The following is a 25,462-nucleotide window of genomic DNA, read 5'->3' on the forward strand; positions in this document are numbered from 1 at the left end:
CCCCCTCAGGCCCCTCAGAGCTCCTCATCGCCCCCCAGGGCCGCCCCCACCTCAGAGCCACCAGTACCCCCAGGGCCTACCCATCCTCCCCGGGTGCCCCATCACCTCTGGGCCCCCAGTACCCCCGCCTCGGGCCTACCCGGCCCCTCAGGGTCTACCTGTCCCCTCAGAGCTCCCCCCCACTCGGCACTTCATACCTCCCTCCTGTAGGCGGCAGCACTGCGCCTTTCCCGCGGCGCTGCCCCTTTAAGAACCCCATCCCCAGCTCCTCTACGCATGCGCTTCGACCAGACCACACCCCCCCCTCGCAGACCGGTGGGCGAGGCCCGCCCCTCGCGCATGCGCGGTACGGCGCCTTCGCCGCCGTCCTGGCGGGCAGGGGAGGGACGAGCACCTGAGGGCTGCTGTTACCGGAAGTGACGCAAGCAGCTTCCGGTGTGCAGCGCCCCCACTTGTGCTCCTTTCTCCTCCGTCTCCCCAACCGCCGGGGTCGCGGCGGGCCCCGGGCCTCGGGGCCTCGGTGAGTGCGGCCTGTCCGAGGGGGGCAGCGCGGGTGAGGGGGGGCTGGGGGGCAGGGGGAATTGGGGGGGGGGGTCGGGGGGGTCTGCGAGGGGCCCGTGGGGCAGGGGCTGGGGGGGGGGGTGGGAGGTTGGGGGGCCCTGTGTGGGGGCGAGAGGGCGCTGTGGGGCAGGAGGAAGGGGGCAGGGAGGGGCGGGGGGGCACGTTGAGGTGGGGAGGGGGCTGTGGGAGTTGGGGTGAAGACTTTTGGGGGGGGGGGATGCTTGGGGTGAGGAGGGAGAGCGGGGAGCTCCCCGCGTGGGAGGTGTGGGGCTTGCTTTGGGGGGCAGGGGGGGGGGCTGTGAGGCAGGGGCGTTTGCAGGCCAAAACTTGCAAATAAAAGCAATCCGTGGGGTGTAAGGGAGTCGGGGGGCTGGAGGTTGAGGGGCTGGGGGGGGGCTTTGGGTCGCAGGGGGGCTGTGGCGGCGCTGGGAGGAGGTGCTGACAAGGGGCCGTTTGGGTGGTAGGGGTGCGTTTGGGGGGGGGGGGTGGTCGCTGGGGTGGGAGCGGAGCTGGGAGGTGTTGGGGGGCTCTGGGTTGCCTTTGCGTTTGTAGGGCTGGAGGAGGGGGGGGGGGGGCTGGGGGGGGCCTTGGGTGCAGCCGGGAGGGAAATGCGGGTGGGGGGAGCTGGGAGGGGCTGGAGTGGGGTGACAGGAGAGAGGAGGGAGGTGTGGGACCAGGGCTGGCAGAGGAGGAGGAGGCAAAGGGGGGCTGGAGACCCGGGTGTGCTTAGATCCAGGGAGAGGTGAGAGCAGGGAGGAGGAAGGCGCCTGCGAGTGCTGCGGACGGGGCGGGGGGGGCAGGCTCAAAAATAATGGAATTATTAAAAAACCTATCACCAGGCCCAGCTCAAAGGGGGACGTGGGGGGCTGCAGGCCTGGACAGAGGAAACTGCTGGGGCCATCCTGGGGGCTGGAAGTTATAATGTCCCTTAAACACCCCAGGCAGGGGAAGGACAGGGGCTCTTCTGGGCTGCTGTGCGAAGGTGTGGGACAGGCTGGGAGAGGCCTCGCCGTGGCTCTCCTCCCAGGCGAGGCAGAGGGTGGGGAACTGCTCCGGGGGTTTTGCGGAGGGGAGGGCGCCGAGGTGGGGAAGCGTAAGGTCCCGGCGTTGGGCGGGTTTGGGGAGCGGGTGCAGAGATCTCGGGGAGGCGTCGGGGAATCCCTGGTTGTCCTGGAATCCTCTGGCTCCCCAGTTGGCTTGCACTTTGGTTATTTTTGGCTCCCTGTGATACGTTTTCCTCCTGACTAGCTTTGAAAAAAGGGAGCTGATCCCTCGCGAGCGCTGTGCCTGGGTCTCGCTGGCCTGTTCTCAGCTCTCTGTGGTGTCAGGTGGAGCAGAAATGGATTCGGAGGAGATCAAAGAGCTGCAGCAAGAGGTGATGGAGGAGCTGGGAATCTCCATGGAGGAGCTCCAGGAGATCATTGACAAAGAGCTGGAGAATTTTGAGTGCGTGAAGCAGAGGAAGCAGCAGCTGGAAGAGCTGGAGAAGTGCGTGAAACAGAAGGAAGAAGAGGTGGCTCGCGTCGACCGGCTCTTTGATGATGCTTCGAGGTGGGTGCGCTCGGGATCCCGGCCCCGTGTCCGCGTCGGGCCTCAGAGCAGAGGAGGGGGAGGCCGTTCGGTGGGTGCTGCCCATTTCCCTTCCCTGTAGACGGACGGGGTGACTCCGGGTTGGCTCGTTGCGTGGGGTTAGTGAGGGGTAACTCAAATGATTCCCCTGTGGTTTGAAGTCCTTCGGGTGAAGGCTCTTCCCTCACCTCATCGGGGCTCTAATTAATTAGCAGCTCCCCAGCAGTCGGTCCCCGTTTCCCCCCGCGGTGCTGTGGGACGTGCAGCTGGGCTCACCTTCTCGGCTCCTGTCCCTGCCCTTCTTTCCCCCCCCCCCCAGAGCCATCGATAAATGCGAGATCCTGGTGAAGGACCTGTACTCCAAACTGGGCCTCCAGTACCGCGAGAGCAGCTCTGAGGACGAGGACTTGGCCGCCAAGGCCATGGAAGTGATTGAGATCCCAGACGAGGATGACGACGATGTCATGAGCATCGATTCGGACTGGAAGCACAGTTCAGTAGCTCGTGGCGCCGGGGGGGAGGGATGGAGACCTGAGGGTGTCCTGGAGGAGGTGGGAAGGAGGGGGATCAGTAAGGGCGTCCTGAAGTTGGCCATAGGCCACGCTGGCCCGTGGCGGGGAGAGGATCAGGTAGGAGAAGCCGTTGGCTCGTGAGGAACGTCACCGCTCCCGTGGTCCGCCAGGGCCCCTGACTGTCCCGTTGTTCCTGGACTCCCAGACGGAGGCTTCTCCCTGGGCAGCTGCTGGCGGGTGTCTGGAAGGGGTGGCTCCGTCAGCGCCCTGCTTGGGCGGGTGTCTTGGCAGGGACGGGGGAGGCTTTTGTGTGGGTGCTTTTCTCTGTTCCCTCTTCTTCCAGTGACTTAACTGCGATGGATTTTTCCCTCCCCAGGATATTTTAAAACCACTTTTTTTTTTTCCTCTTTCAACACAGGCGACAGCAGTCCCAGGATCACCAAGGATCAGACTCTGGTGAGTTGGAAAAGACCTGGCTGCTGTGTTCTTCTGAAGGGGGAGCCCTTGGGACAGCAGCGTATTGGGGCGAAAACGAAAAGGTTCTTCATGTTTCCCTTCTCTTTCCTTCCCTCCAGCTGCGGGAAGCCATGGCTGCAATGAGGAAGTCTGCCCAGGACGTTCAGAAGTTTATGGATGCCGTGAACAAGAAAACAAACGCCCAGGACGCACAAAGAGGTCAGCGTGTGGGAGCTGCCTGGGGTGACAGCCGGGGGCTGACACCCCGTGCGCCCTTCCCCCGGCCCTGTCGGCACCCTACACCTCTGGGTTTTCTTTCTGAAGAAGAAAATGGCCCTTCTGTTTCCCGCTGGGAAGGCCCACTAGGGTACATTGATTCCAAATTCCTAATTTTCTTTGAGCCCTTTCCGAAAGCAAATGCGAGTGGTGAAGTTTCCATGAGGTGAAAGCTTTTTAACAGTGATTAAACCTCACTTGCTGCTTCCTCCATCCAGTAAAGCTGAGGCACGCAGGCTGATGGAGGTGAAGGAGGGCAAGAACCTCCTGCCTCGGGTCAACAATTGTTCCTCCGATCGCTGGCACCAGAGAGGGCGTTTTGGGGCGCTTTCTAACTTCTCTTGTGCTGTTCCTTGGGTAGATGCACCAGCCCCCCAGGAAACCCCTGGCGCTGTCCAGCCCGTTGGCCCCGCAGCGGCCGGGAGCGATCTCAGCAATGACGGTGACCTGAACGTTGGCATGAGGATCCTGGGTAAGAGGAGAACCAAGACGTGGCACAAAGGAACGCTCATTGCCATCCAGACCGTCGGTACGTCCCTCGCCTGGCGCGGCGACGCGGGGCTCGGCGCTTTCGCTCGCTTTGGGTGGGTAACGGCGGGCACGGAGCGGGTCGGAGCGCACCCGGAGGGAGCTGTGAAGGCAGCACGTCCCCGCTCTGGTGTTTTACCTTCTAAACTCGTTTCTGAAAGGCTCTCAGAGAAGTTCTGAACCTGGATCGGAACGGGGTCGGCTGCTGGGCTCGTGGCGTGACGTCGTTTGCCTTTTGTTCATCTTGCCGCGTGGGAATGTCTTTCAGGCGCTGGGAAGAAGTACAAGGTGAAGTTTGACAACAAAGGGAAGAGTTTGCTTTCGGGCAACCACATCGCCTACGACTATCACCCCTCACCCGAGCAACACTACGTCGGCCGGAGGGTTGTGGCGAAATACAAAGACGGGAATCAGGTCTGGCTGTACGCTGGCATCGTGGCTGAAACCCCAAACATCAAGAATAAAGACAGGTATTAATTCTTCTCCACGCTCAGGTAACCCCCTCTCTCTCCTTTTTGGTTTGCTTGGGTTGGTTTTAGGGAAAAAAAAGAGAAGGAAAAAACGGTGCATTTGTGTATTTGCTGTCGTGGGAGCTAAATTCTTTTCTGCCCTTTCTGGGGTCGCAGCTCTTGAGTGTTGTTTCCTCACCCTTTCCTATCTCCGAGAGCTCTGGGTGGAGCTTCCATTCTGTTTCTCGTGTCCCTGAGTCAAAAATCGCACCTGGTAATTCATCCCCATGATCACACCCACGGCAGCCTGCGCTGCTCGGGGCACAAACCACAGCGCCGGGAGATACGAGCCCTGGCGGCGTTCAGTGCCGGCAGCGCTGCCCAAGCGCCGGAGGAGGAGGAGGAGGAAGAGCAGGTCTCAAGCAGCCTTTTCCGTCGCGTAGGAAGACGGGGCAGAGCTTCAGGGGCTGCTTTAGGCTCGTGGTCTTCCCGAGCAGATTCATCAAGGGTATAATTGCCCTTTGTTTCGAATGTGGATCTGCCCTAAGTGCCTAATGGCATCGGATTCTCTCCGATACACGTGGAGTGACTGAAGAGGAGCTGTGTTTACTACTCGTTGCACAGTTACTCCTCCTGGCCAGGCTGGCTGCATGGTGAGAGCTGAGCGTTACAACCTCCACGCAGCTCCGTGTCCCGAGGTTGCTGCTCAGAGGCACCCGGCGCTGAGGGGTGCCCTACCCAGCCCCGTGGTGCCCTGGGGGCTCTGGGACTGCAGGTGGAGCCCTGGGGGCGTCCCCAGCTCCCTCCCCGTGGTGCTGTTCCAGTCCCGGTGTGCAGCCTCTGCGGAGGCTTTGTCCCAAAGGCTCCAAAAATACATTTTCTTGGAGAATTTAGGAGCGATAAAACCATCTTTTCCTGTGGCCGAGGCCTTCAGGACCCTCCGGAGACCCGGGAGGGGCGCTCCCCTGCCACGAGGTGGTGGGGGGCTGCGTTTGATTCAGCTGCATTTCTAATTCTACTTCTGCTGCTCCCCAGGTTCCTGATCTTCTTTGATGACGGCTACGCTTCCTACGTCAAGGAGTGGGAGCTGTACCCGGTCTGCCGGCCACGTGAGTGATCTCTGCCCCTCCCGTGCCCTTCTGCTGACGCTGCCCGGGGAGCCTTTGGGTGTGGGAAGGGGCCTGGGCTCCAAGGATGGGGGACAGCCGGCGTGTCCCCCTATGGAGCTGGAGGAAATGGTGGTTTGTTACCGGCGGAGCGAGCGTGCGGTGGCTCCTGGGTGCATTCACGTGGCTGGACCGCCAAAAATCCGGCCCCTCGGGATCGCTGCTTGGTTGTTCTCGTGTAAAAATCCATCGGAGATCTCTTTAGAAAAGGAATTCAAGGTTCTCTTTGGAAGAGTCTTTTCCTCCTCTTGCCTTTCTCCCGCCCATCCCTTTCTGACCAGTGAAAAAGACCTGGGAAGACATCGAGGATGTTTCCTGCCGCGATTTCATCGAGGAGTACATCACGGCCTACCCCAACCGTCCCATGGTGCTGCTGAAGAACGGCCAGCTGATCAAAACGGAGTGGGAAGGGACCTGGTGGAAATCCAGAGTGGAAGAAGTGGATGGCAGTCTGGTCAAAATCCTTTTCCTGGTAGGGCAATTTCCTTTCTCCCATGAGAGGGGGAAGATGGGCTGAGATTTGAGGCTGGGAGGGGGGGGCTGGCTCCGTGGGGCTGACTGCTCCAGTTGCCTCGTCCACGTCGGACGGGGTCCTGGGGCTGGGGGGGGGTTGGCTCGGTGGTTAGACTGGCGGTTTCTGCCGTGCAGTGACTCTCCTTTGCGTGACAAAAGCTTCGAAAGCCCTTTGAAGCGTTTTGCACAGGAAACCCTAAAGTGGCAGAGGAACGAAACCGCTCAACCGCCGGTGCTCTGCCCTCGTCCCTTTCTTGAGGTGAACCCCAAGCCACGTCTTCTGTCCAAACACAAGGGCTGGTTTGAGGAGCGGGAGCGAACTGGAGCAGCAGCTCCCACGCTCTGCTGGCTCCAGCTGCACAAGCCGCAGGAAGGGAGCGGACGTACTGCCCGTGCCCGCTGTCCCCCCTTCCCGCCCGGATAACGGCGTCGCCGCTGGGGCTGGGGCTTCCAAACTGAACCTGCCTCTCCTAGAGCAGCTGAGGAGGTGGCTCGTCTCCCGAGGGTGTCTCCCACAGCCCTCGTTAGTCAGTGGGTGGGCTCAGAACAGAGCTGTGCTTGAGGTTTGGGGTCTTGGTATTGGGCCTCTTTCTGGATTTGGTTTGTATTCGGCGTTCCCCCCCCGCTGTGAATTACCCCTTTTGTCCTCTCTTGGCTGCACAGTCTTCCGAGAGCCTTCAGGTCGATGCTTTGCCGCCTTTCCCTGCGGTTCTGCTCCCCGTAAAAGCACGCCGCTGCCTCCCAGGCCCGTGTTGCACCTCGGGAAGCTCCTGCCGTAGGTGCTGTGAGTGTTGCCTTCTCCTTGCTGCAGGATGACAAACGGTGTGAGTGGATTTACCGGGGTTCCACCCGCCTCGAGCCCATGTTCAGCATGAAAACTTCCACCGCCTCCACCCAAGAGAAGAAGCAGAGTGGACAAGCCAGGACTCGTCCCAATGTCGGTACGTGGCATCTTTTGACGCGCGTGCTGGAATTTGAACGAACGCGTTGGCGGGGGGGCAGGTGGGTTGGTTTGGGGGTTGTTTGGTTTTGGTGGGGGGGGGGGGTGTGGTGGTGGTTTTTTTTTTATAGCAGAACTCCTGGAGATGTGAGATTTGCCGTGGCCTTTTTCTCCTGGCACAAAGCTGCCGCAAAACCGGTTGTGTGAAGTGGCCAGAATCTATTTTGGGTGACTGGCCGTGACTCAGAGCTCAGCCAGTGACCCGGTGTTAATTGCACTTGCCTTTGGGAACCGAATCGGTTGTTTTGGGAACTAAATCAATATTTTGTGGCTAGTGCCACCAGCTTTGGTTGATGGTGGAGACTTCTCCTGTTGATCCTTTGCTCTTTCCCCTTCCCCACCAGGTGCTGTCAGGAGCAAAGGGCCTGTAGTCCAATATACACAAGATTTAATGGGAGCTGGAACCCAGTACAAGCCGTTGGAGCAGATGCAGGCAGCACGGTCCGTTTCTCCACAGCCTGCTGAGATGGAGTAAGTACAAGCCAGTCCTCTGCTTCCACCACTCCTTCCTTTGCCTTTCCTCTCCAGCGCTCCGCTCTTTCAGGCACCGCCACCCTTTCTGTGTCGAGGCATCCTCAGGTGCAGGTTCCCTCCATGACTAGGCTTGTTTCCCAGTTACACAAACCGGTTTTAGTTGTGCTTTGTGGGGGGGGAAACTCTAGAGAAAAGGTTTCTGGATGAGTCAGTGGGGGCGGGAGAGCTGACAGCCCAGCACCCCCCGAGCCGAATGCCGTGTTCTCCCTCAGGGCTAAAGCTTCGCACTTGATGTATTTCCGAGTTAGAACGTTTGCTCCTTCTCTTCTGAAAATCTGAATTGCTCCCTCGTGTCACGATCCAGGCACTGGCCCCCGGCTGCCTTGTGTCCCTCCACTTGGACTGACCTGCTCGCAGACCTCGGTGACTTACGAGGCCCTGAGAACTCGGGATCAGTGGTTGGTCTCGGTGGTCACGGACCAAACCTGGTCAACCTAAGCCACAACCAAGTCACACACGTGCCTCCCGCTGCCCGGGGCCCGAGCGGGACGCTCTCGGAGGCGCAGGCCGGTGCCGGAGGAGGCCTGGATGAAGGAGGAGCTCGGCCTTGTGATGGAGGGAGCGTGTTGGAGAGCACCAGGGTACCTGAGCCTGTGCTCTGGGACTTTAATCTGAGGGAGAGAGATGCTGTCCCCGTCCATTTTTGTCACCACTGCGGATTTCCCATCCGAATTTACGGACGCCTGGCCCCCTGCCAGCACGTCTTCTGCTGCGACTGTGCCTTGCTGCATGGGCAGAGGGGCGGAGGGCGCTGTCCCAGCTGCCAGGAACCTGTGCAGGAGGTGAACCTCTATTCACCGGACGCTCTGCGGGTGTAGCAGCCCCTAAGAAACCCCCCCAGCCGCCGGCCTCGGGAGGGGGGTTCCTCTCCCAGTGCCGTAGGATCCCTTCTGCCCCCGGACGTGGGGGCTGACTTGGAAACGCTCCCCCTGTGCCGTTCTGACCAAGCCTTGAGGACCGAAGCCAGAACAACCTCGTTCCTCGCCTCCAACGCAACCGAGACGAGAGGCCGCTGCTGAAGGGCTGCTCCAGCGTGAGACGGGCAGCGCTTGCCTCCTCCACCGGCAGCCCCGGGCCCCGCCCGTGAGCAGAGGAAGAGCAGGGCTGTCCCCCCCGACACGAGGGCACCCCGAGCCGTCGAGGGAGCGGGAAGGATGAGCGGTGACACGGCGTGAAGACGAAGTCGGACCGCGGCCATCAGCCGGCCTGCGGTCTCGCCGGCTGCCGAATCGCTCCTTTTCCATTCAACGGGCCTTGCCGTGGTTACAAGACACATTTTTTTTTTCCCCTCCCTCTCCCCCCAGAGGCTTTGACTTGAGGAGCTCGTTCTCAGCTCTACCCCAAGCAGACACTACAGCCCTTGCCCTGCCCCTGCCGTTAAACCTGAACTGCTTGAGGGCGCCTGGTTTTTAGCGTTGACTGAAGGCAGCGTTCTATATCCACGTCCCCGCCGGGATACTGTTGGGTTAAAAACACGTCGGCTTTAGGTTATTAAAAGTGGGAGAATGGTTTCTTCACTGTGGTGTTTTGTTCGCTCTGACGAAGGCCTGGTTCTCTTCCCTCTCTAGTCTCGCTCCTACGGTGCCAGGGAGCTGCTGTCGGCCACTTCTGGCTGTTTAAAGCCCGTTGATGGAAGCTTTTATCTCTTGCTTTTGAGTTTTGGAATGCGGTTAACACCTTGCTTTTGAGGCAGATGTTTGCAGAAACGGCCACCCCCTCCTGCTGTCACTGTCTCCTCCCTTTCTGCCCTGATAACTTCACGACGTTCTTCCACTTGGGGGGGGAAAAGCAGCGCCTGGTTTTGTGGGGGTGCTTCTGTTTCATCGGTATAAACGGGTTGAGAACCTCTGCTGCTGTTTTCTCAGAGTGGCAGGGCCGGTGTCTTCCAGGTGCCTCCCACCTTCCCGACGTTGTTCGGTGGGTGCAGAGGTGTTTGGGAGCCATTTCGTCCCTGGTGTTCTCACGTTCCCCTGCACACTCTTACCTTGTTCCTCGGAACGGACGGCAGAGTCCTCTGCGCTCCTTGGTCCTCCCGCTGCTCAGTACCGTTGCACTCGCTGAGCCTCCGTAAACTCTTGTTCCTGCTAGTGCAGGGGTTTCTTCATGTGCTGGTTTGCCCGGCTTCCTGAAATCAAGGCCTTGGACACCCTCATTCCACTCCCTCTCGCCCCCATGCCTCGCTTCCAAATATTTGTCAGAACTGTCAGAAGCAGTTTGGAAACGTAGCTGAGTTCTGGCACTTGGGGAGGGGGGAGGGGGGGCGCGGTGGGTGGCACGAGCCGTCAGAAATCGGCTGACGGTCACCCTTGTTTGGCAGAAACCTGCTCCGCTTCTCTTGGTCGGGGCCCAGGCGCTGCCTTGCGCGGGGGAGCGTTACTTCGTGTCTCTCCAAACCCTGCCCGCGGCGTGAGCGGGCGCACCTTGCAGATCACCTCCCTTCTTCCCTCGCGCAGGGGCTCCGACGGTCAGCTGGCCCAGTCGAGAAAGCAAGTGGCCAAGAAAAGCACCTCCTTCCGCCCTGGCTCCGTCAGCTCGGGGCAGTCGTCGCCTTCGTCGCCCGTCCTGAGCGACACCCCTCCGGCGGGAAGGGCCGGCGCGGCCCAGCAGCATCGGTAAGCAAAGCTTCTACGTGATTTCGTACAGATCCCGGCGCCCCGGTGAGAACTGGGGATGCTGGGAGAGATCTGGGGCTTGGCTGGTTGAGTGCAGGCTCACTTCGGGGTGGGCTGACGCCTTTATTCGCCAGCTGGGCCGAGCGTTTGTCTTCCTCGTGGCTTGTTCGCCCTCCCAGACGACTGTTCGTTACCTTTTGTGGTTGGCTTGAGCCTGGAGGGTCCCTTATCAGTTCTGACCAGCGTTTACCCCAGCAGGACCCCGGCCAAAGCCTCTGGCCCTGCTGCTTCTTAGCAGACTCCTGTTTCTGCGAGCTTTCTGGGCTGCTGTCAGTGTAAATCTGCAGGTGGCTTTTCCACAGTGGTGGCACCACTCCGCAGCACAGAAGCTGCTGATCCCGGTTCCGAGACCACAACCAGCTTGTGCTTGTTTCTGCTTTTGGGGGAGGATTTTTTTTTTTGAGTTCTCTGCGGCTGTCGCGCTCCCAGCCCTGCTCCCCGGGGGATGCTGGGGCTCGCGTCCAACGCGACTCGGCAGCAAAGCCGACGGGGCGTCCCAGCGCGTCGCTCGCAGCTGCCTGGAGAGGAACGAAGCGCCGCTTGGAGGAGGAAGCACCGCTCCCTCCTTACGCCGCCGCCGCCGCCGCTCAGCGTCTCCCTTGCCCCCTACCAGGCTCTCCGGCGGCCCGGCGCAGGCCTTCCACGGCATGATGGACCGCGTGCCCAACGAGCCCTCGTACCGCGCCCCGCTGGAGAAGCTCTTCTACCTGCCGCACGTCTGCAGCTACACCTGCCTGTCCCGCGTCCGGCCCATGCGCAGCGATCAGTACCGCAGCAAGAACCCCCTCCTCATCCCGCTGCTCTACGACTTCCGCCGCATGACGGCCCGCCGGCGCGTCAACCGCAAGATGGGCTTCCACGTCCTCTACAAGACGCCGTGCGGGCTGTGCCTGCGCACCATGCAGGAGATCGAGCGGTACCTGTTCGAGACGGACTGCGACTTCCTCTTCCTGGAGATGTTCTGCCTCGACCCCTACGTACTGGTGGATCGCAAGTTCCAGCCCTACAAGCCCTACTACTACATCGCCGACATCACCAAGGGCAAGGAGGACGTGCCGCTGTCCTGCGTCAACGAGATCGACAACACCCCGCCCCCGCAGGTGGCCTACAGCAAGGAGCGCATCCCCGGCAAAGGGGTTTACATCAACACCAGCTGGGAGTTCCTCGTGGGCTGCGACTGCAAGGACGGCTGCAGAGACAAGTAGGTGACTCCCGGGCTGTCGCTGGGATTGGGGGGATTGGGGGGAACAGCACCCGGGCTGCGCCGCCTGGCCTGGGGACAGCCCCAGCCCGACCTGCTCTGGACCCCACGCAGCTCGGGGGGGGGGGCACAGACTTGCCTCCAGGTCCCGTCTCTGCGTTGACACGCGCAGAAAGACGGGATTTCTTTTCCTTTCGGCCGAAACACAAACTTTTGGGGCGCGGCCGGGGGGGGGGGGGGTTTCTGCCTGTCTCTCCAGATCGAAATGTGCCTGTCAGCAGCTGACGGTCCAGGCGACTGGCTGCACCCCCGGGGGGCAGATCAACCCCAACTCGGGCTACCAGCACAAGAGGCTGGAGGAATGCCTCCCCACAGGGTAAGCCGAGCTGCCCCTTCCCCTTCCCTCGCAAATACCAACCCCAGAAACGTGGCCCTGGGCGGTATCTCCCGGAGCCGAGCGCAGATGCTGAAAACCTGCCGCTGTCCCCGATTTCCTCTGCCGCTGGGTGGCCCGGGCTCCGCGTGTGTTACCTGGCGCCTGCCCTCTCCCCAATCCCCTGCTGAGCTTTAGGGCGCTGCTGCGAGTCCCCTCGGCGTCGTTCCTGGTGCCGCACCGAGCCTTTTCCCGCGCTTTCCGCGAGGAAGAGCTCGCCTCTCTCCTTTCTTCCAGAGTCTACGAGTGTAACAAGCGGTGCAAGTGCAACGTGAACATGTGCACCAACCGCTTGGTCCAGCACGGGCTCCAAGTCCGACTGCAGCTGTTCAAGACGCAGAACAAAGGCTGGGGCATCCGCTGCCTCGACGACATCGCGAAAGGCTCGTTCGTCTGCATCTACGCAGGTGGGACCTCGCCCCCGCTCAGCCACTCGGTAGAAGCCTCTTAGTTTTTGAAACAGGGGCTGGGAAGGAAAAGCCTCGCTTGAGCCAGCGCTCTTTGAGGGGTTTGGTCAAGGAGGGGGAGAACCAGTATTTGGAAAGATGTGGTTGGGCCAAGCTTGTGGCAGGCCTGAGGCCTGGGCTTTGCGTATCGCCCGGTGCCAAACCCGCGGGCGTGAGGCTCTTCCTGCGCTCGTTGAGGGGACGGGAAAGTGAAAACGCGGACCTGATTTCCTAATTCACGGGCCCTCCCTTGCCCGACTCTGCGACAAGCCGCTGCAGAAACCCCTGTGGCCGCAGCGCCGGCGTCGAGCGAAGCGCTCGGATCCCCAGCGCCGTCTCGGCACCGGGCCGGGGGGGAGAACCAACACGCGCCCGCATCCTGTTTACCCCGCGCCGGGCGCTGGGACGGCGGCACGAGCCGGTAAAATGCAGAAGTTGCGCCGGGCGGTCGCGTTGCTTCTGAAACAAAACGAACCGCAGGCCCTGCCCTGCGCTGGGGCGCGGGTTTCTTGCCCTGGGCGTTGCCTCTGCGCTACACCCTCGCCTCCACCCTCCAGAGGAGAAGCAGTCGCCCTGTTTGAGCGGCTGGTTGTAGAGGTTTCCATGGTGGAACCCCCAGGCGAGGGCCACACGCTTCAGATTTCCGTCGCCTCGAGCGCCGGGGGTGACACGTTGTCCTTGCCCAGCGCTGCGTTCGGGTGGTGTCGGTCCCGTTTGCCCCTCAGCGAGCCCTCGGGGAGGATAAAACCGGTGGGAATGTCACCTCACACGCCCTTTTCTATTCGTTTCCCACCCCCAGGGAAAATCCTCACGGATGACTTCGCCGACAAAGAAGGGCTAGAGATGGGCGACGAGTATTTTGCGAACCTGGATCACATCGAGAGCGTGGAGAACTTCAAGGAGGGCTACGAGAGCGACGCCAAGTGCTCTTCCGACAGCAGCGGGGTGGACCTCAAGGACGACGAGGAGGAAAACACGGGCACGGAGGAGCAGGAGGAGTCCAACGAGGACAGCTCTGACGACAACTTCTGCAAGGACGAGGACTTCAGCACCAGCTCGGTGTGGCGCAGCTACGCCACGCGGCGGCAGACGCGGGGCCAGAAGGAGAACGGGCTGTCGGAGACGGCCTCCAAGGACTCGGGCCTCACCCGCCAAATCAGCCACGACGAGACGGCGGCGGCGGCGGCGGCGGCGGCCTCCTGCAAGCTGCCCGTGTCGGAGGAGAGCTCCAAGAACAAAGTGGCCTCGTGGTTGAGCTCCAACAGCATGGCCGACGGCTTCCAGGACAACGACAGCGCCTCCTCCTTCAAGATGAGCGAAGGAGGCGAAGCCAAGGCCGGCAAAACGGAGCTGCCTGGGGAGAGAGAGAAAACCTCCGCTTCTGCCCCGGGCGACCTGGATGGAGAGTCAAAAGCATCGAAGAAGGATGTAAGGGAGGGCCGTGGGGCGGGGAGACGAGAGGCTGGGGGTGGGGGTGAGGGAACGGAGACCCAGAGGTGTGTCCGGAGAGGGAGCCGCCGCCTGCCGGCGTCCCCGAGGCGGTGGAGAGCGCTCGGACAGGGCTGGGGCCAGCAGGGAGCTGGAGGGGGTCTCTGTCCGCCCCCTGGGACTGGGAGTGTGGAGGGTGGGAGACCTGTGGTCATAACTTGGCCCTGCTGGAGCAACCCCTGGTCCGGGCGTCACGCTGAGCGGTGGGGACAGGCGGCTTCTCACAACCGGGCTGCTCTTTTGGGGGAGCATTTCCACGGGAGGGCTGAAGAGCGCTCCGGAAGGGAGAGACTTTAATCGTCCCCACTTCTCCCCTCTGCAGGAACCTGAAGATGCAACCAAAATTCCCGGGTAAGGTTCCCTAAATTGTATTTTCCTGCTTTTTTTTTTAAAAAAATTTCCAAATACCGCTCTGAACGAATCGCCCCAGCTCCGGGGCTGTCCCTTCCCTCCGTTCCTGTCGCTGCCAGAGCTAACGGGAGAGCTTGGGCGGGTCTGGGCTGCGCCCCAGGGAGCGCTGCCGAATTAAACCCTTGGAGAACGCGCTCCGGTCCGGCTCCCGGCTTCCCTCGGCCGCTCTGGCGCTGCCCGGCCCCGCAGCCGCTCTCCCTGGCGATGCAGGGGTCACCCGCTCTTGTCCTCACCCCCGCAGGCTGAGCGACCTGGGAAGGATGTACGGCTACAACCCGAGCCCTCCCAAACTGGAAGGGGTCCGGAGGCCGATGAGCAAGACGGCCCTGCTGCAGAGCAGACGGCATTCTCTCGCCCCGCCGCCCGCCACGGATGCCGGCGGCGATCCTTCGGGCTTCAGGCACGGGCCGGAAGGGGTGAGCCTGGCTTTGCCTCAACTCCCGACTGGTTTGGTGAAGAGCTTGATCCTTGCTTTGCCTTGTTTCTGTGCCGCTTTCCTGCCCAGTCGAGCACCAGCGCAGGGCTCGTGGGTCGTAGTTGTGGTTTTCCTGGGCGGGGGGGTGGGGGGGGGGGCAGTTGGTTTCCTTCAGCCGGTGGGGGGGGGTCTTTCCTGGTTCTGAGAGCCCCAAAAAACCCCACGGCACGGCGGTTGGGCCGTGTGTTACAGTGGGACGTAGCACCTTGGTTCGCGGGGCCCAGCACACCGGGGACCCGTTGCTCGGCAGAGCCGGGTCTAGGAAGCCATCCCGAGGGACGGGCTTTGGGGTTGGGGGCTCTTCTCCCTTCCTTGCGAAGCCCAGAGCACCTGCTGCTCGCGAGTCTCGGGCAGTCTGGGTGCTGCAGGACCAGCCAGCCCCCCGAAACCCCACCGCTGTTCCAGGCATTGGCTTGTGCGATGGGGTTCCTGTCCCGTTCCAGCTCCGAGCTGCGAGATCCGCTTCCAAAGGGCTTCCCAGAGCACGGAGGGGCCTTGCTGGAAGAGAGCAAAATACTGCTGGGGGGGGGGGGGGGGGGGAAAGGGAGCCCCCAGCGCCGCTCGGGAAGCGATGGAGCGGCGCTCCCCCCGCCCCGGCACAGGCCGCGCTCGGGAGCTGTGAATCCCTTTCCGCAGGACGTGCTGACCCTGTCGAGCAGCACCGACAGCGAGGGGGAGAACGGGCAGGCGGCGGCGGGGCAGGCCCAGGGCACCACCAACGACAGCGACGACATCCAGACCATTTCCTCGGGCTCCGAGGAGGAGGAAGGGGACGACAAGAAAAACCCCTCGTCCGGATCAGGTGAGGGCAGCTGCTGGGGCGGGGGGGAGGAGCGAGGGCTGAGCACCGAAAGTGCAGCGAGAAATTGGGGCCAGAAAGCACCAGGAAGGGCTCACGAGGACACGGTGCGTCCTGCCGCAGGCGTGGCTGAGCTTTGCCTCGCCAGGGTTTGAAGCTTCCCCGTGTAACTGCAAGCCCCGGCCCTCGAGTACTAGATTTTTGTGGATATCTTAAAAAACGGCAACTTTGAGGCTTACCAGGGTGGGTCTCCAGGCTCCGCTGGGTCGAGTGGAGAGCGGGGAGATTCCCAGGAGCCATCCCAGGGTGGCGGTTTAGCCCCAAGCTGCATCCCCGAGGGGTTTATTACCCCGGTGTGAAAGAGGAGAGCGTCTCGGGGGCGGCAGCACCGCGGCGGGGCTCCTCTTGGGGGAAGCCGGAGAGAGAAGGCGGCAGCGTTGGCTCCTCTCTGGCGGCAGGTCCCGTGAAGAGGCAGGTGGCGGTGAAATCCACCCGGGGCTTCGCCTTGAAATCCACCCACGGGATCGCCATCAAGTCGACCAACATGGCAGCGGCCGACAAGGGCGAGAGCGCGCCCGTCCGCAGGACCACCCGCCAGTTCTACGACGGAGAGGAGTCCTGTTACATCATCGATGCCAAGCTGGAGGGGAACCTGGGCCGCTACCTCAACGTGAGTCGCTGCCCTTGGCCGGGGACGAAAGGGGAACGTCCTTTGGCAGCTGAGAAGGGAAAGGGAGGTCTTTGGGGTGACCTGCCCTTCCAGTGGGCGCGTTCCTCCCCAAGACTAGCTAAATACAGTCAAAAAAAGTGGGGAAAGAGCAGAACTAGGAGGAGGATCCGCTCCCCCGCATGAAACAGGGCAGCTGCTCCGGCCCCGTGACGCGCGGTGAGCGGGACGGCGCCGAGTCAGGCCTTCCAGCGCCCGTTACCGAGCGTGGGCCTCGTGACTCACCCCCGGCTCTGCAGGCAGGGGAGGGAGCGTGTCCCGTTCCAGCAGCCCGGCGCTGGGCGCAGCGGACGAATCGGGAACGGCGCTTGTTTAGAAAGGCTCGTGTTCGCTGCTGGCCGGGTCGCATCGCGCCCGCCGCGGGGCCTCGCTCACTCGGGCCGTCTCCGCTCCCCTTACAGCACAGCTGCAGCCCCAACCTCTTCGTGCAGAACGTTTTCGTGGACACCCACGACCTCCGCTTCCCCTGGGTCGCCTTCTTCGCCAGCAAGTGAGTCGCGGGGGGCGCCGGGGGCTCGCTCGGACCCAGCTCCTTGGCTGCGCCACCAGGGCGGGCCGGGCGGTTCCCGCTCCTGGGTAACCTCAGGCCCCGGTTTCACAACAGCCTGAGCTGGGGCAGGGAGGGGGGAGAAGCTCGGTGAGGAGTTGGGCGAGAGCCTCTCTCCCGGGCGGGGGCTTCTGGGGCCGTTTTCCATCAGGTTTCGACCTTTCCAAAGCGGGGAGCTCAGCACGGAGCGGCCGCCTGCCCGGCTCGGTGCGGTCGCACCCCTCGCGGGCGGCAGCGGCGGCGGAGCCCCGCCACGCGCCTCTCGGGCACCGCGAGCGCGGCGCCTCCTCTGCGAAGCCCCACGGGAGTGATTCAGCGGGGGAACTTTGTCCCTTCGCTCGCGGCGGAGCCAAAGGCGGCCGCGGCGGCTGCTTCACCGTTGCCCCAGGGGAAGCCGGACTGCGCCGCCCGGGCCAGAGAGGTCGTACGGAGGCGTCGAGCTCCGCTAGCGGGAGCCCCGGCTTCGCCTCCTTTTCGGAAGGGCCTCTTCTCCCAGCCCCTGCCTGCCTCGTCATTGTGTTTTCCCTCCCCAGGAGGATACGAGCCGGCACGGAGCTGACGTGGGATTACAACTACGAAGTGGGCAGCGTGGAAGGCAAAGAGCTGCTGTGCTGCTGCGGGGCCATCGAGTGCCGAGGGCGGCTGCTCTGAGCCCACCCGCCCCCGCCCCGGATCCGGCCCGCCCGCAGGCTCGGTGCCGCCTTTCCCTTTGTGAGGGCAAAGCTTCTCCTCCAGAGGTGGCGGTTTGATAGGGACCGTGACGGAGCCGAGTGGCTTCGCGGTCTCCCGTTCGCTTGAAAATCACAGCGGGGCAGAGGGACACGCAGCAGAAACGTAACCTGGCCCCTGCGGCGGCCGCGGTGCCCAAACCTGGCGCCGTGAGCTTGGCCGCCACCGCGGCCCGGCGGGCGAGGACGGTCTCTTCCCTCGGCGCCGCAGGGAAGGCCGTGAGCCGAGCCGTGCCCGCTCCTGGCAGCTCTTCCTGCTCTCTTCCGCCTCCCCTCCACCAAATTTCAGCCCCAACACCCACGTGTTGCTCACGGTTTTCCAGCAGGAAACACTTCACCGAGGCTCCAGGGACGTGCTTTGCCGTGGGGAGCGAGAGGCCGATGTCCCTGCGGCCTCTGGGAGGGAGTGAGGATGGGGGGGGGGGGAGGTAAATCCAGGCTGGTCCACTCTTCCTGGGCTCAGAGCAGTGACACGAATTTAAGTGGAAAAAAAAAAAAAAAAAGCAGTCTTCAACTGTGAGATGTTGTAAAGAATCTTTTCATTGTTAAAAAGCAATAAACTATGTTTTTCTATTAAAAAACTGCCCTGAACTTTAGACGCAGCAAAAAAAAACCCTGAAAGAGCAGGATTTAACCACTTCCTTCATCCTTGTTGCCATGGGGCTTGCGGGAAAACGGCCAGCGGCAGATGGGCCCGGACACGGGCCCAGGGAGGGCAACGAGCTCCCAAAGGCATTTTCACCTTCCCTCCAGCAAAACAAATACTCATTAAATCCTCCACTTGATGAAGCTCGAGAGAATCCGGTCAAACTTTTCTTGCCAGGGAGTAACTCGCTGCCGATCACCTTCTCCCCCCTCCCAGGACAGGCTCGGAAGCGAGAGTTTGGCTTCAAGGGCTGCCGTTGGGGCTGGGCCAGCCTTGATCCCGGCTGGATCAGCCCAAACCTGATTCGGGCACCGGTGGCCGGGGGAGGGAAGGGCAGAGCCGGTGCAGGCGGCCAGGGAGGGGGGAGCAGCCGCCTGCCAGCGGCTCTGGCTGCCGGACGCGGCAGGACCGAACCCAACGGCGGCTCCACGAGCAAAACTCGCTCTTTTTTTTCCCCCCCTGGCAGAGGTGCAAAATGCCAAGCGTTGGGGTTTGGCTTCGCTTTCTTTTTGGGGAGTGGGGGGGGGGGCACGGCTCGTACCTGCGCATCCAAAGGGTTCAGTGACCCACCGCGACCACGGGCTAAAAAGAGGCCGATTTTGACAAACTGGACTCAAATCTCCCACCGGCTGAAGAGCAAAACCTCCGTCTGGGGGAGAGCTGGAGCGGCAAAAAAGTGGGTTCCAGCTCCCACCCCCGCCCCTCAGGCACCCAACCCGAGAGCAGCCCCTGCAGCACCGCGCTCACACAAGGGAGGCTTTTTTCTGTGCTAAATAACCCTTTTTTTTTTTTTTTTCCTCTCCTTAAAAAAAAAAAAACCTTTCTGGGGCCTCCGCGAGCTCCAGTTCCACCCGTAGCGTCCACCTGAATGGCAGCTTTGTCACCCAGCAGGGCGAGGAGGGCGGCTGAAACCCACGCTCCGGCCTGGGTTTGAAGACACGGAGAGCTTTCGGGGTGGGGAAAAAAAAAAAAAAAAAAAAATCATAAAAAAATACCAAAATCCTCAACTCCGCCCACTCCTGGCACCGTCTAAACGAAAGCTAAAGGGGGCTGTGCCAAAGCCACCACCCCCAAATCCCCACGGGAGCCAGGGCCACTGGGCCAGCCACAGAAGATGCCCAAGGCCTTTAGTTTTTATACTGAAGTTTATTAGTTTTTTAACTTTTAATATATTTAACCTTTTATTTATTTTTTTTTTTTTAAAAAACAAAAACAACAAAACATGTTTTGGTCTGACGTTGGTTAATGGTCCTTTTCCCCCACCCCTCCGCGCTGGGAGGTCTCGCCACATCCCGGGTGGATGCGGGAGGCAGAGCCAAGCCCGGCTCCTTCTGTCTTCCAAATAAATAGAAACAAACAAAACCAAACAAAAAAAAAAAAGAAAAGAAAAGAAAAGAAAAAAAATCAGTTGTAAATTTGTCCTGTTACAGCTGGGGAAGGGACCGGGAGAGACCACGGAGAGGGAGAGACTCGAGACCCATTTACAGAAGAGGAATAAGGGGCTTAAACTCCTCCGTGAGACACTACTAGTGACTAAACCCTGCAGCTTCCTCCCCCCAGTCCTTCCATAGCGTCGTCTCATCGTTCAGCCTCTACAACACCCAGGACTTCACCTGCTCCTCCCTCCCAGCCCCCCGAGGACCTTGGAGCAGGGATTTCCACCGCCCTCCCTCGCTCGGTGCTGGCGGAGAAGCCAGACCCGGGGCGGGGAAGGGGAAATAACGCAGGGCTGGAGCCCGGCGAGGGGCTGGAGCCGACGCGAGGGGCTGCGGGGAAGGGCAGGAGCCATCCCGGAGGGAACCCGGCGAGAGCCGCCCTCGCTCTGCCTGTCCCGGGGCACCGCGGTGGATTAAGGCAGTGGGTGAAAGGCAGGCAGGGCACCGACGGTGAGCGTGAGGTGGAAAAGCAGCGACCGCTGCCGTCCCCGGAGCCGCGGCCCCTCTCCGGAGGAGGCGACAGAGGGGGCCGGGGGCCGAGACGGCCTCTCCGGGGTCCCGGTTTGCTCTGCTGGACCGGGGAGGGGAGAGGAGGGAGGGGACGGGGACCTCGGCACGACACGAGGGTGGCATCGGTGGGATTCGACATCTCACGGGTTTGGCCTCCGGCGGGGCCCCCGGCCGCCCCCGCCAGCGCAGAGACGGGGCGAGGGCGCTCAGTCGGTTTTGCGGTGGTTGTTGTTGAGGACGGGGTGGCCGTTGGAAAGGGGCCCGTTCTTCGCCGCCGCCGCCGCCTCCTCCTCCTCCTCTGAATTATCCGTCTCTTCACGGTCGCTCCTCTCGTCCTCCACGACCTGGGGGGGGGAAGAGGGAAAAGGTGGGGGCGGGGGGGGGCTCGGTCAGCGGCACCGTGTTTTCCTGCCGTGCCTCAGTTTCCCTCATCGCAACCGCCGCTGTTTCCTCCCCACCCAGGGCTCTCTGGGGCTCGGGACGCCAAGTGCAGCCCAGCTTCATGGTTTAGGGGTTCCCCCCTGCAAACCCCCTGCTTCCACCTTGCTCCCAGAGCGGACCTGCACGCTCCACCCACCCCGAGCCGCGTTGGACACAGCCCCTTGGCCCCACAGCAGCGTCTCCCCGCGGGGCTGGGAGCCCCGAGCCAAGCCCAGGCCCCCTCTTGCCTTTCCAGTTATGAACTTCTGGGCCATGCGGATGATGAGGTAGGCCCAGAAGATGTGCAGCGACTGCAGCACCACCATCATGAAGTTGAAGAAGTAGTAGCCGAAGAAGGCCGGGTAGAGATCCAGCGGATAAACCATCGTGCAGTGCATGATCCTGCCGGGAGACGCAGCTCTGTTACGGGCACGGCCCAGCATCCCACCCCCGGAGGGTCCTTCCCCACCCCGTGCCTCAGTTTCCCCACCCGTTCGCCAGCCACCGGCGCTCACCAAAAGGGCAGGATGACCAGGCGGGTGACGATGAAGACGGCGGCGAAGACGATGAAGATGTTGTTGCAGGTGTTTCTCCAGCCGGCGTAGTTGAACATCTTGGCGGACTGCAGGGGAAGAGGGGGGGGGGGGGGGGGTGAGGCGGGGAGGGGCCACGGGACGCGGCCGCGGCGGCGGGGAGGGGGACGTACCTCCAGCAGATAGTCCGAGGAGTCGTGCAGGGCCATGATGAGGGTCCCTGCCCGGATGTAGTTGGCGAACCAGGAGAAGCTGATGAGGATGATGGTGGCGACGTGGTGGATGATTTGCTCTTTGAAGTCCTGCGCCCAGGAGAAGGGGGAGTCGGGGCGGGGGGGGGTGGTCACAGCAGCCCGGCTCCAAGCCCAGCGCCCCACCACCCTCCTCGGGGCACCGTGGCCCCAGATCCTCCCAGCCCACTGGTCCCCAAGGGCCACCACGAGGGCGAAGAAAACCCTGCGAGGACGCGTCTGCCACCCCTGTCCCCAGAGCCCCACCGCCGCAGCCCACCTTGCGCTTGACGTCAGAGGCGATGCTGAAGAGCAGGGACCAGTAGAAGGAGAGCTCGATCATGTAGTACCAGTACTGGGAGGGCAACATGCTCTGAAAGCCAAGAGACAGGTTGGGGGGAATCCTCCATGGCCCTCAGGGGGGGTTTGATCCCCTTCCGTGGGCACCAGCCAGACCCTGGCGACCCTCCTGCACCCCCCCCCGCGGCACGCAAACCCCTTCTCCAAACCCACGCGGGTGCCAGAGACACCGGGTAACCCCAGAGAGACCCTCCCGCACCCCCTCACCCTCCAGTTCCCATCTCTGATGGCCCAGGCAGCTCCCAGGGGGGAGGGAAGGGCCGTGGGACGGCGACTGGGAGGGGGTCGGGCGCTCACCTGGATGGGGTATCCCTTCCACACCTCCCGGAGGTCGTAGAACCAGGGTTTCTGTGGGGTGCGGGGAGGAGAGAGACAAGAGAGGTGTTAGAGGGGGCTCGGGGGGGCCGAGGGGGCCGGGCGTGCGTGGGAGGGGGCCAGTACTTACATCCACTATGACAGCCATGCCAGCAATGAAAGCAATAAGGTAAAAGGTGAATCGCCAACTGGAAAAAGGAAGCAGACGGTCCTCAGACGGGCACCGGGGCGAGGGAGGGAGAAGGACGGACCCACCGGCCCCCTATTCCACCCTCCCAGGGCAGCTCCTGGCCAAACGGGGGCCCCCCAGCCCCATCTGACGCCGGGGACGCCGGGTCTCACCTGGCCTCCCTGAATTTCTTGAGCAGGCTGGGCCGGTCTTGGTTGCGGCGGCGGCGAAACCAGCGCTCCACCTGCCGCACCGTGCAGCCGCTCTTCTTCGAGAGCATCTCCACGTCGGCCTGGGGGTTGCGGGGGGGGGGTGGGGGGGGGCAGGGATGTCACCGCCGCGCCACGGGGCCCAGGCTGCGCCGCTCGCCACCACCCCCACCCCCCCCAGCGACGTCGAGCCCCTTTTTGGGGACCCCCCCTACCCCTCCCGTCACCTGCTTGGGGTGTTTGGTGGTGGCGGCGTAGAACTTCTCCAGCACGGCGTTGGGGGTGGCTTTTAACCTGATCTTCTCCTTGACGTTCAGCAGCCCGGCCAGTGGGGTGGCCACGTACCTGGGGAAGGAGCAAGGGGACACCAAACGTCCCCATTTCCGCGTCACCTGGCTGACACGGCCCCATCAAAGCCACCCAGAGCCCCACAGCCACTCGGTGCCTCAGTTTCCCCAACGCACTGGGTTTTACCCCGTCCAAGGTGGGTTTTACCACGGAGGGAATCCCCCAGGAGCCTCTGTCACGCCAGGGGCGGGGGACCGGCCCCCCACGAAACGGCAGGGCCGCATCCACCCCGGCGAGGGGTGCCTCCCCCTTCTCCCGCCGTCCCAACAAAGCCCCGTCTGTTCCCGGCCTCGGCTCGCCATTGTTTGCCCAACAAACCGCTCCTCAAACGCCGGGGCCCGCGGCCGACCGTGCCGCGATAAGGGCGGCGGAGGATGCACAAAGCCGGGTCTGTGCGGGGCCGCCGGGGGGCAGGTCCCCGGCCCTAAATGGAGGGGGGGGGTGGGGGGTGCACAGGCAGGACCCCCGGGGGGGCCACGGCCACCCCCAACCAGGCTGAGAACGGGGTGACGCCTCCAGGGGGTCACCACGGCGTGTCCCCAACCCCGCGGGGCGCAGGGAGAGCTGCGGCGGGGTTGTCATCCGCCACACACATCCCCCACCACACCCCCCCCCCCCGGGAAGGGACTCACGTCTCAAAGAGGTGCCGGACGATGAGGAAGAGGAAGGCCAAGGGGAGGGTGATGTAGAGATCGGCGGCTTTGGCGTAGACTCGCCCATCCCGGTCCTCCAGGTCGGCCCAGGTGAGGTTTGCCGGGAGCCAGAGCCGTTCCCACCAAAAATAGCTGTACAGGGTCTGAAACATGCTGGGGCGGGGAGGGAAAGAGAGGGAGAGGTGAGGGGGGCACCGCGCACCCCCCAGGACGGGGGGGAACCCCATACGGAGGCACCTGCTCGGACCCCGGTTCCCTGCTCGCAGCCGGTCGCGGCTCCCTCCGGCCGGTGCCACCGGGGCCGGAGCCCAGCACCCTGAGCCCCGGGGAGGGGCGGCACCCGGGTCCCACCTCAGCTCCCGGTGAGCCCCCGGCCAAGGCACCCGCCGGGGAGGGTCCGCGGGGCCGGTGAGATCCCCCTCGTGCCGCACGGAGCGGCCGGGCGCTGGGCTCCGGCACAGAGGGACTTTGCTCCCTACGGCGGAGAGGTCACCGGGTGATGATTAACCGAGACCGGCGGGACCGATCCTTGGCACCGGCCAGAGGGAGGAGGCACCGGGTTCCCGTTCTCCGGGACATCCCCGACGGCGTCGCACCGGCCAGCGACGGGCACGCCGCCAGGATGAAGAGCAGCGGGGGTGGGAAGCCCCCCAACACGGTTCCTCTCCTGCCTCAGCACCCTGAGGTTGATGGCGGGATCAGAGCCCAGCGTCGGGGCGGGGGGGAAACTGAGGCACGGAGCCCAGCGCCGGGGTGGGGGGAAACTGAGGCACGGAGCCCAGCGCCACCCCTCGGCCGGGCAGCCGGACCGGGGCGGGCGCGCGGGGCAGGATTAGGGATTTGCCAGCGGCACAATGAGCACCTTTGTGCCTCAAAAAGGCTCCCGGCGGGCACGGGGAGCGTCACCGTCACCGTTCCCGCAAGCCACCCCCGCCGTGGGGTCGGTGCATCCCGGTTCTTCCATCCCCTCCACGCTGGCACCTCCCAGCACCGGAGACGAGCCGGTTTTTCCCCAAAAAAACAGGGCTCCGTGGGGCTGGGCTGGGGGGTCGGGGGTCCCGAGCCCCGGGGAGGCGAATCCCCACCGGGATTCAGGCGCGGGATGAGGCGGCTTCGCTCCGGGGAGGGGGAAAGAGGAACCGCCGGGGCCGGTTTCGCAAGCCGAGGAGGGAGTGAGCCCCGGTTCCCGCTGAACCGGGCCGGGACGGCCGCGCCGCGGGCAGGTAACGGGCCGCCGGAGCGTGGGAGGCCCCGGTGGGGACCGGTGGCATCTGCTCCCGCGGGGAAACGGGGACAGCGGGGCCCTGCTGGTGTCCCAGGGACAGGGAGGAGCTGGAACCGGGTACCGCCGAGCCGGTGCGGGGGGGGGGTGGTGGTGGTGTCACGGTCAGCCGGGACCCCGCCCCCGCGAGGGGATTTTAGGGAAGTGGGAAAAGCCTAAAATTTTTAGGTCACGGAGTGAAAAAAAAACGGGATCGGGAACATCGCTGGGGAACCGAATCGCGGCGGGGACCCGGCACCGAGGGGCGAGGGGGGGGGTGTCCCCGGCTGGGGGTACCGGGGCACCACCGGCTGGAGACACCCCGGGGCGGGGGGGGGGGGGGGCAGAGGCCGCACCCCAGCCCCGGCGGGGACAGAGGCCGGGCCCGGGGCCTCGCAGCGGGCCGGGGGGGGACACACACCGCCTCCCTCCAGCCCCGGCCCTGGGAGGGGGAAATCGAGGCCCAGGGCCGCCCGGGAAGCACCGTGTGGGCTCCGGGGCGGACCCTCCCGCCCCGCCGCAGGGCCTCCAGCCGGGCCCTGCCCCGCCCGCCCGCCCCCCCACCAGGCCCCGGCCCACCACAAGCGGGAGGCCCGGAGGATTGGGGGGAGGGGGGACGGGGACGACACGGACGGACAGGGGGAACCGGCCGTCTCACCGCCGCCGCCCCGTCGCGACCCGGCCCGAGCCGCCGCCCCGGCCCGACCCTCCCGCCGCGGGGCCGGGCCCGGGCCCGGTGCTGCCCGGCGGAGACCGGAGGCTCCGGCCATCCCCTCCCCCCCCCGCCCCCGCCCCACTCACGCGCCGCCCGGAGCCGGAGCCGCCGCCGCCTCGCGCTGCCGCTCGCCCCCCCCCCCCCCCGCGCCCCGCGCGCGCCCCGC

General features: G+C 63.6%; 2 protein-coding genes across 2 annotated transcripts; one reads left to right on the forward strand and one right to left on the reverse strand.

Annotated features, from left to right (window-relative positions):
* Window positions 1–453: 453 nt before the first annotated feature.
* On the forward strand, window positions 454–17,416 carry SETDB1 (SET domain bifurcated histone lysine methyltransferase 1). Its single transcript, XM_086478286.1, has 22 exons — window positions 454–520; window positions 1,890–2,112; window positions 2,450–2,622; window positions 3,061–3,098; window positions 3,218–3,317; window positions 3,736–3,903; window positions 4,171–4,372; window positions 5,387–5,460; window positions 5,799–5,989; window positions 6,776–6,971; window positions 7,375–7,501; window positions 10,018–10,176; window positions 10,850–11,437; window positions 11,697–11,813; window positions 12,108–12,277; window positions 13,116–13,744; window positions 14,127–14,155; window positions 14,457–14,589; window positions 15,327–15,492; window positions 15,948–16,159; window positions 16,618–16,706; window positions 17,297–17,416. Exons 2-22 carry the CDS (start codon window positions 1,901–1,903, stop codon window positions 17,412–17,414), a joined length of 3,891 nt encoding a protein of 1,296 aa, XP_086334412.1. The 5' UTR covers window positions 454–520; window positions 1,890–1,900; the 3' UTR covers window positions 17,415–17,416.
* Window positions 17,417–19,143: 1,727 nt separating this feature from the next.
* Window positions 19,144–25,411, reverse strand: CERS2 (ceramide synthase 2). The gene is made up of 11 exons (XM_086478495.1): window positions 25,383–25,411; window positions 23,300–23,473; window positions 22,547–22,664; window positions 22,284–22,402; window positions 22,072–22,129; window positions 21,924–21,974; window positions 21,547–21,639; window positions 21,210–21,338; window positions 21,019–21,125; window positions 20,752–20,905; window positions 19,144–20,427 (listed from the first exon to the last, which is right to left on the reverse strand). The coding sequence occupies exons 2-11, from the start codon at window positions 23,470–23,472 to the stop codon at window positions 20,290–20,292; spliced, it is 1,140 nt and encodes a 379-aa protein (XP_086334621.1). The 5' UTR covers window position 23,473; window positions 25,383–25,411; the 3' UTR covers window positions 19,144–20,289.
* Between the last annotated feature and the right edge of the window lie 51 nt (window positions 25,412–25,462).

This window comes from Leptosomus discolor, chromosome 26 (genome assembly GCF_034619465.1).
Source record: "Leptosomus discolor isolate bLepDis1 chromosome 26, bLepDis1.hap2, whole genome shotgun sequence".
NCBI classification, from domain to species: domain Eukaryota; kingdom Metazoa; phylum Chordata; class Aves; order Leptosomiformes; family Leptosomidae; genus Leptosomus; species Leptosomus discolor.

Bases quoted from the DNA above. Each gene is read 5' to 3' on its own strand.
- CERS2 (XM_086478495.1), bottom strand. From the start codon at position 23,472: ATGTTTCAGACCCTGTACAGCTATTTTTGGTGGGAACGGCTCTGGCTC. The intron at 22,403-22,546 runs GTGACGGGAGGG...CGCAACCCCCAG, and splicing joins CCACCAAACACCCCAAGCAG to GCCGACGTGGAGATGCTCTC. The intron at 22,130-22,283 runs GTGAGACCCGGC...TCCTTTTTCCAG, and splicing joins AAGAAATTCAGGGAGGCCAG to TTGGCGATTCACCTTTTACC.
- SETDB1 (XM_086478286.1), top strand. From the start codon at position 1,901: ATGGATTCGGAGGAGATCAAAGAGCTGCAGCAAGAGGTGATGGAGGAG. The intron at 11,814-12,107 runs GTAAGCCGAGCT...CCTTTCTTCCAG, and splicing joins GAGGAATGCCTCCCCACAGG to AGTCTACGAGTGTAACAAGC. The intron at 14,156-14,456 runs GTAAGGTTCCCT...TCACCCCCGCAG, and splicing joins GATGCAACCAAAATTCCCGG to GCTGAGCGACCTGGGAAGGA.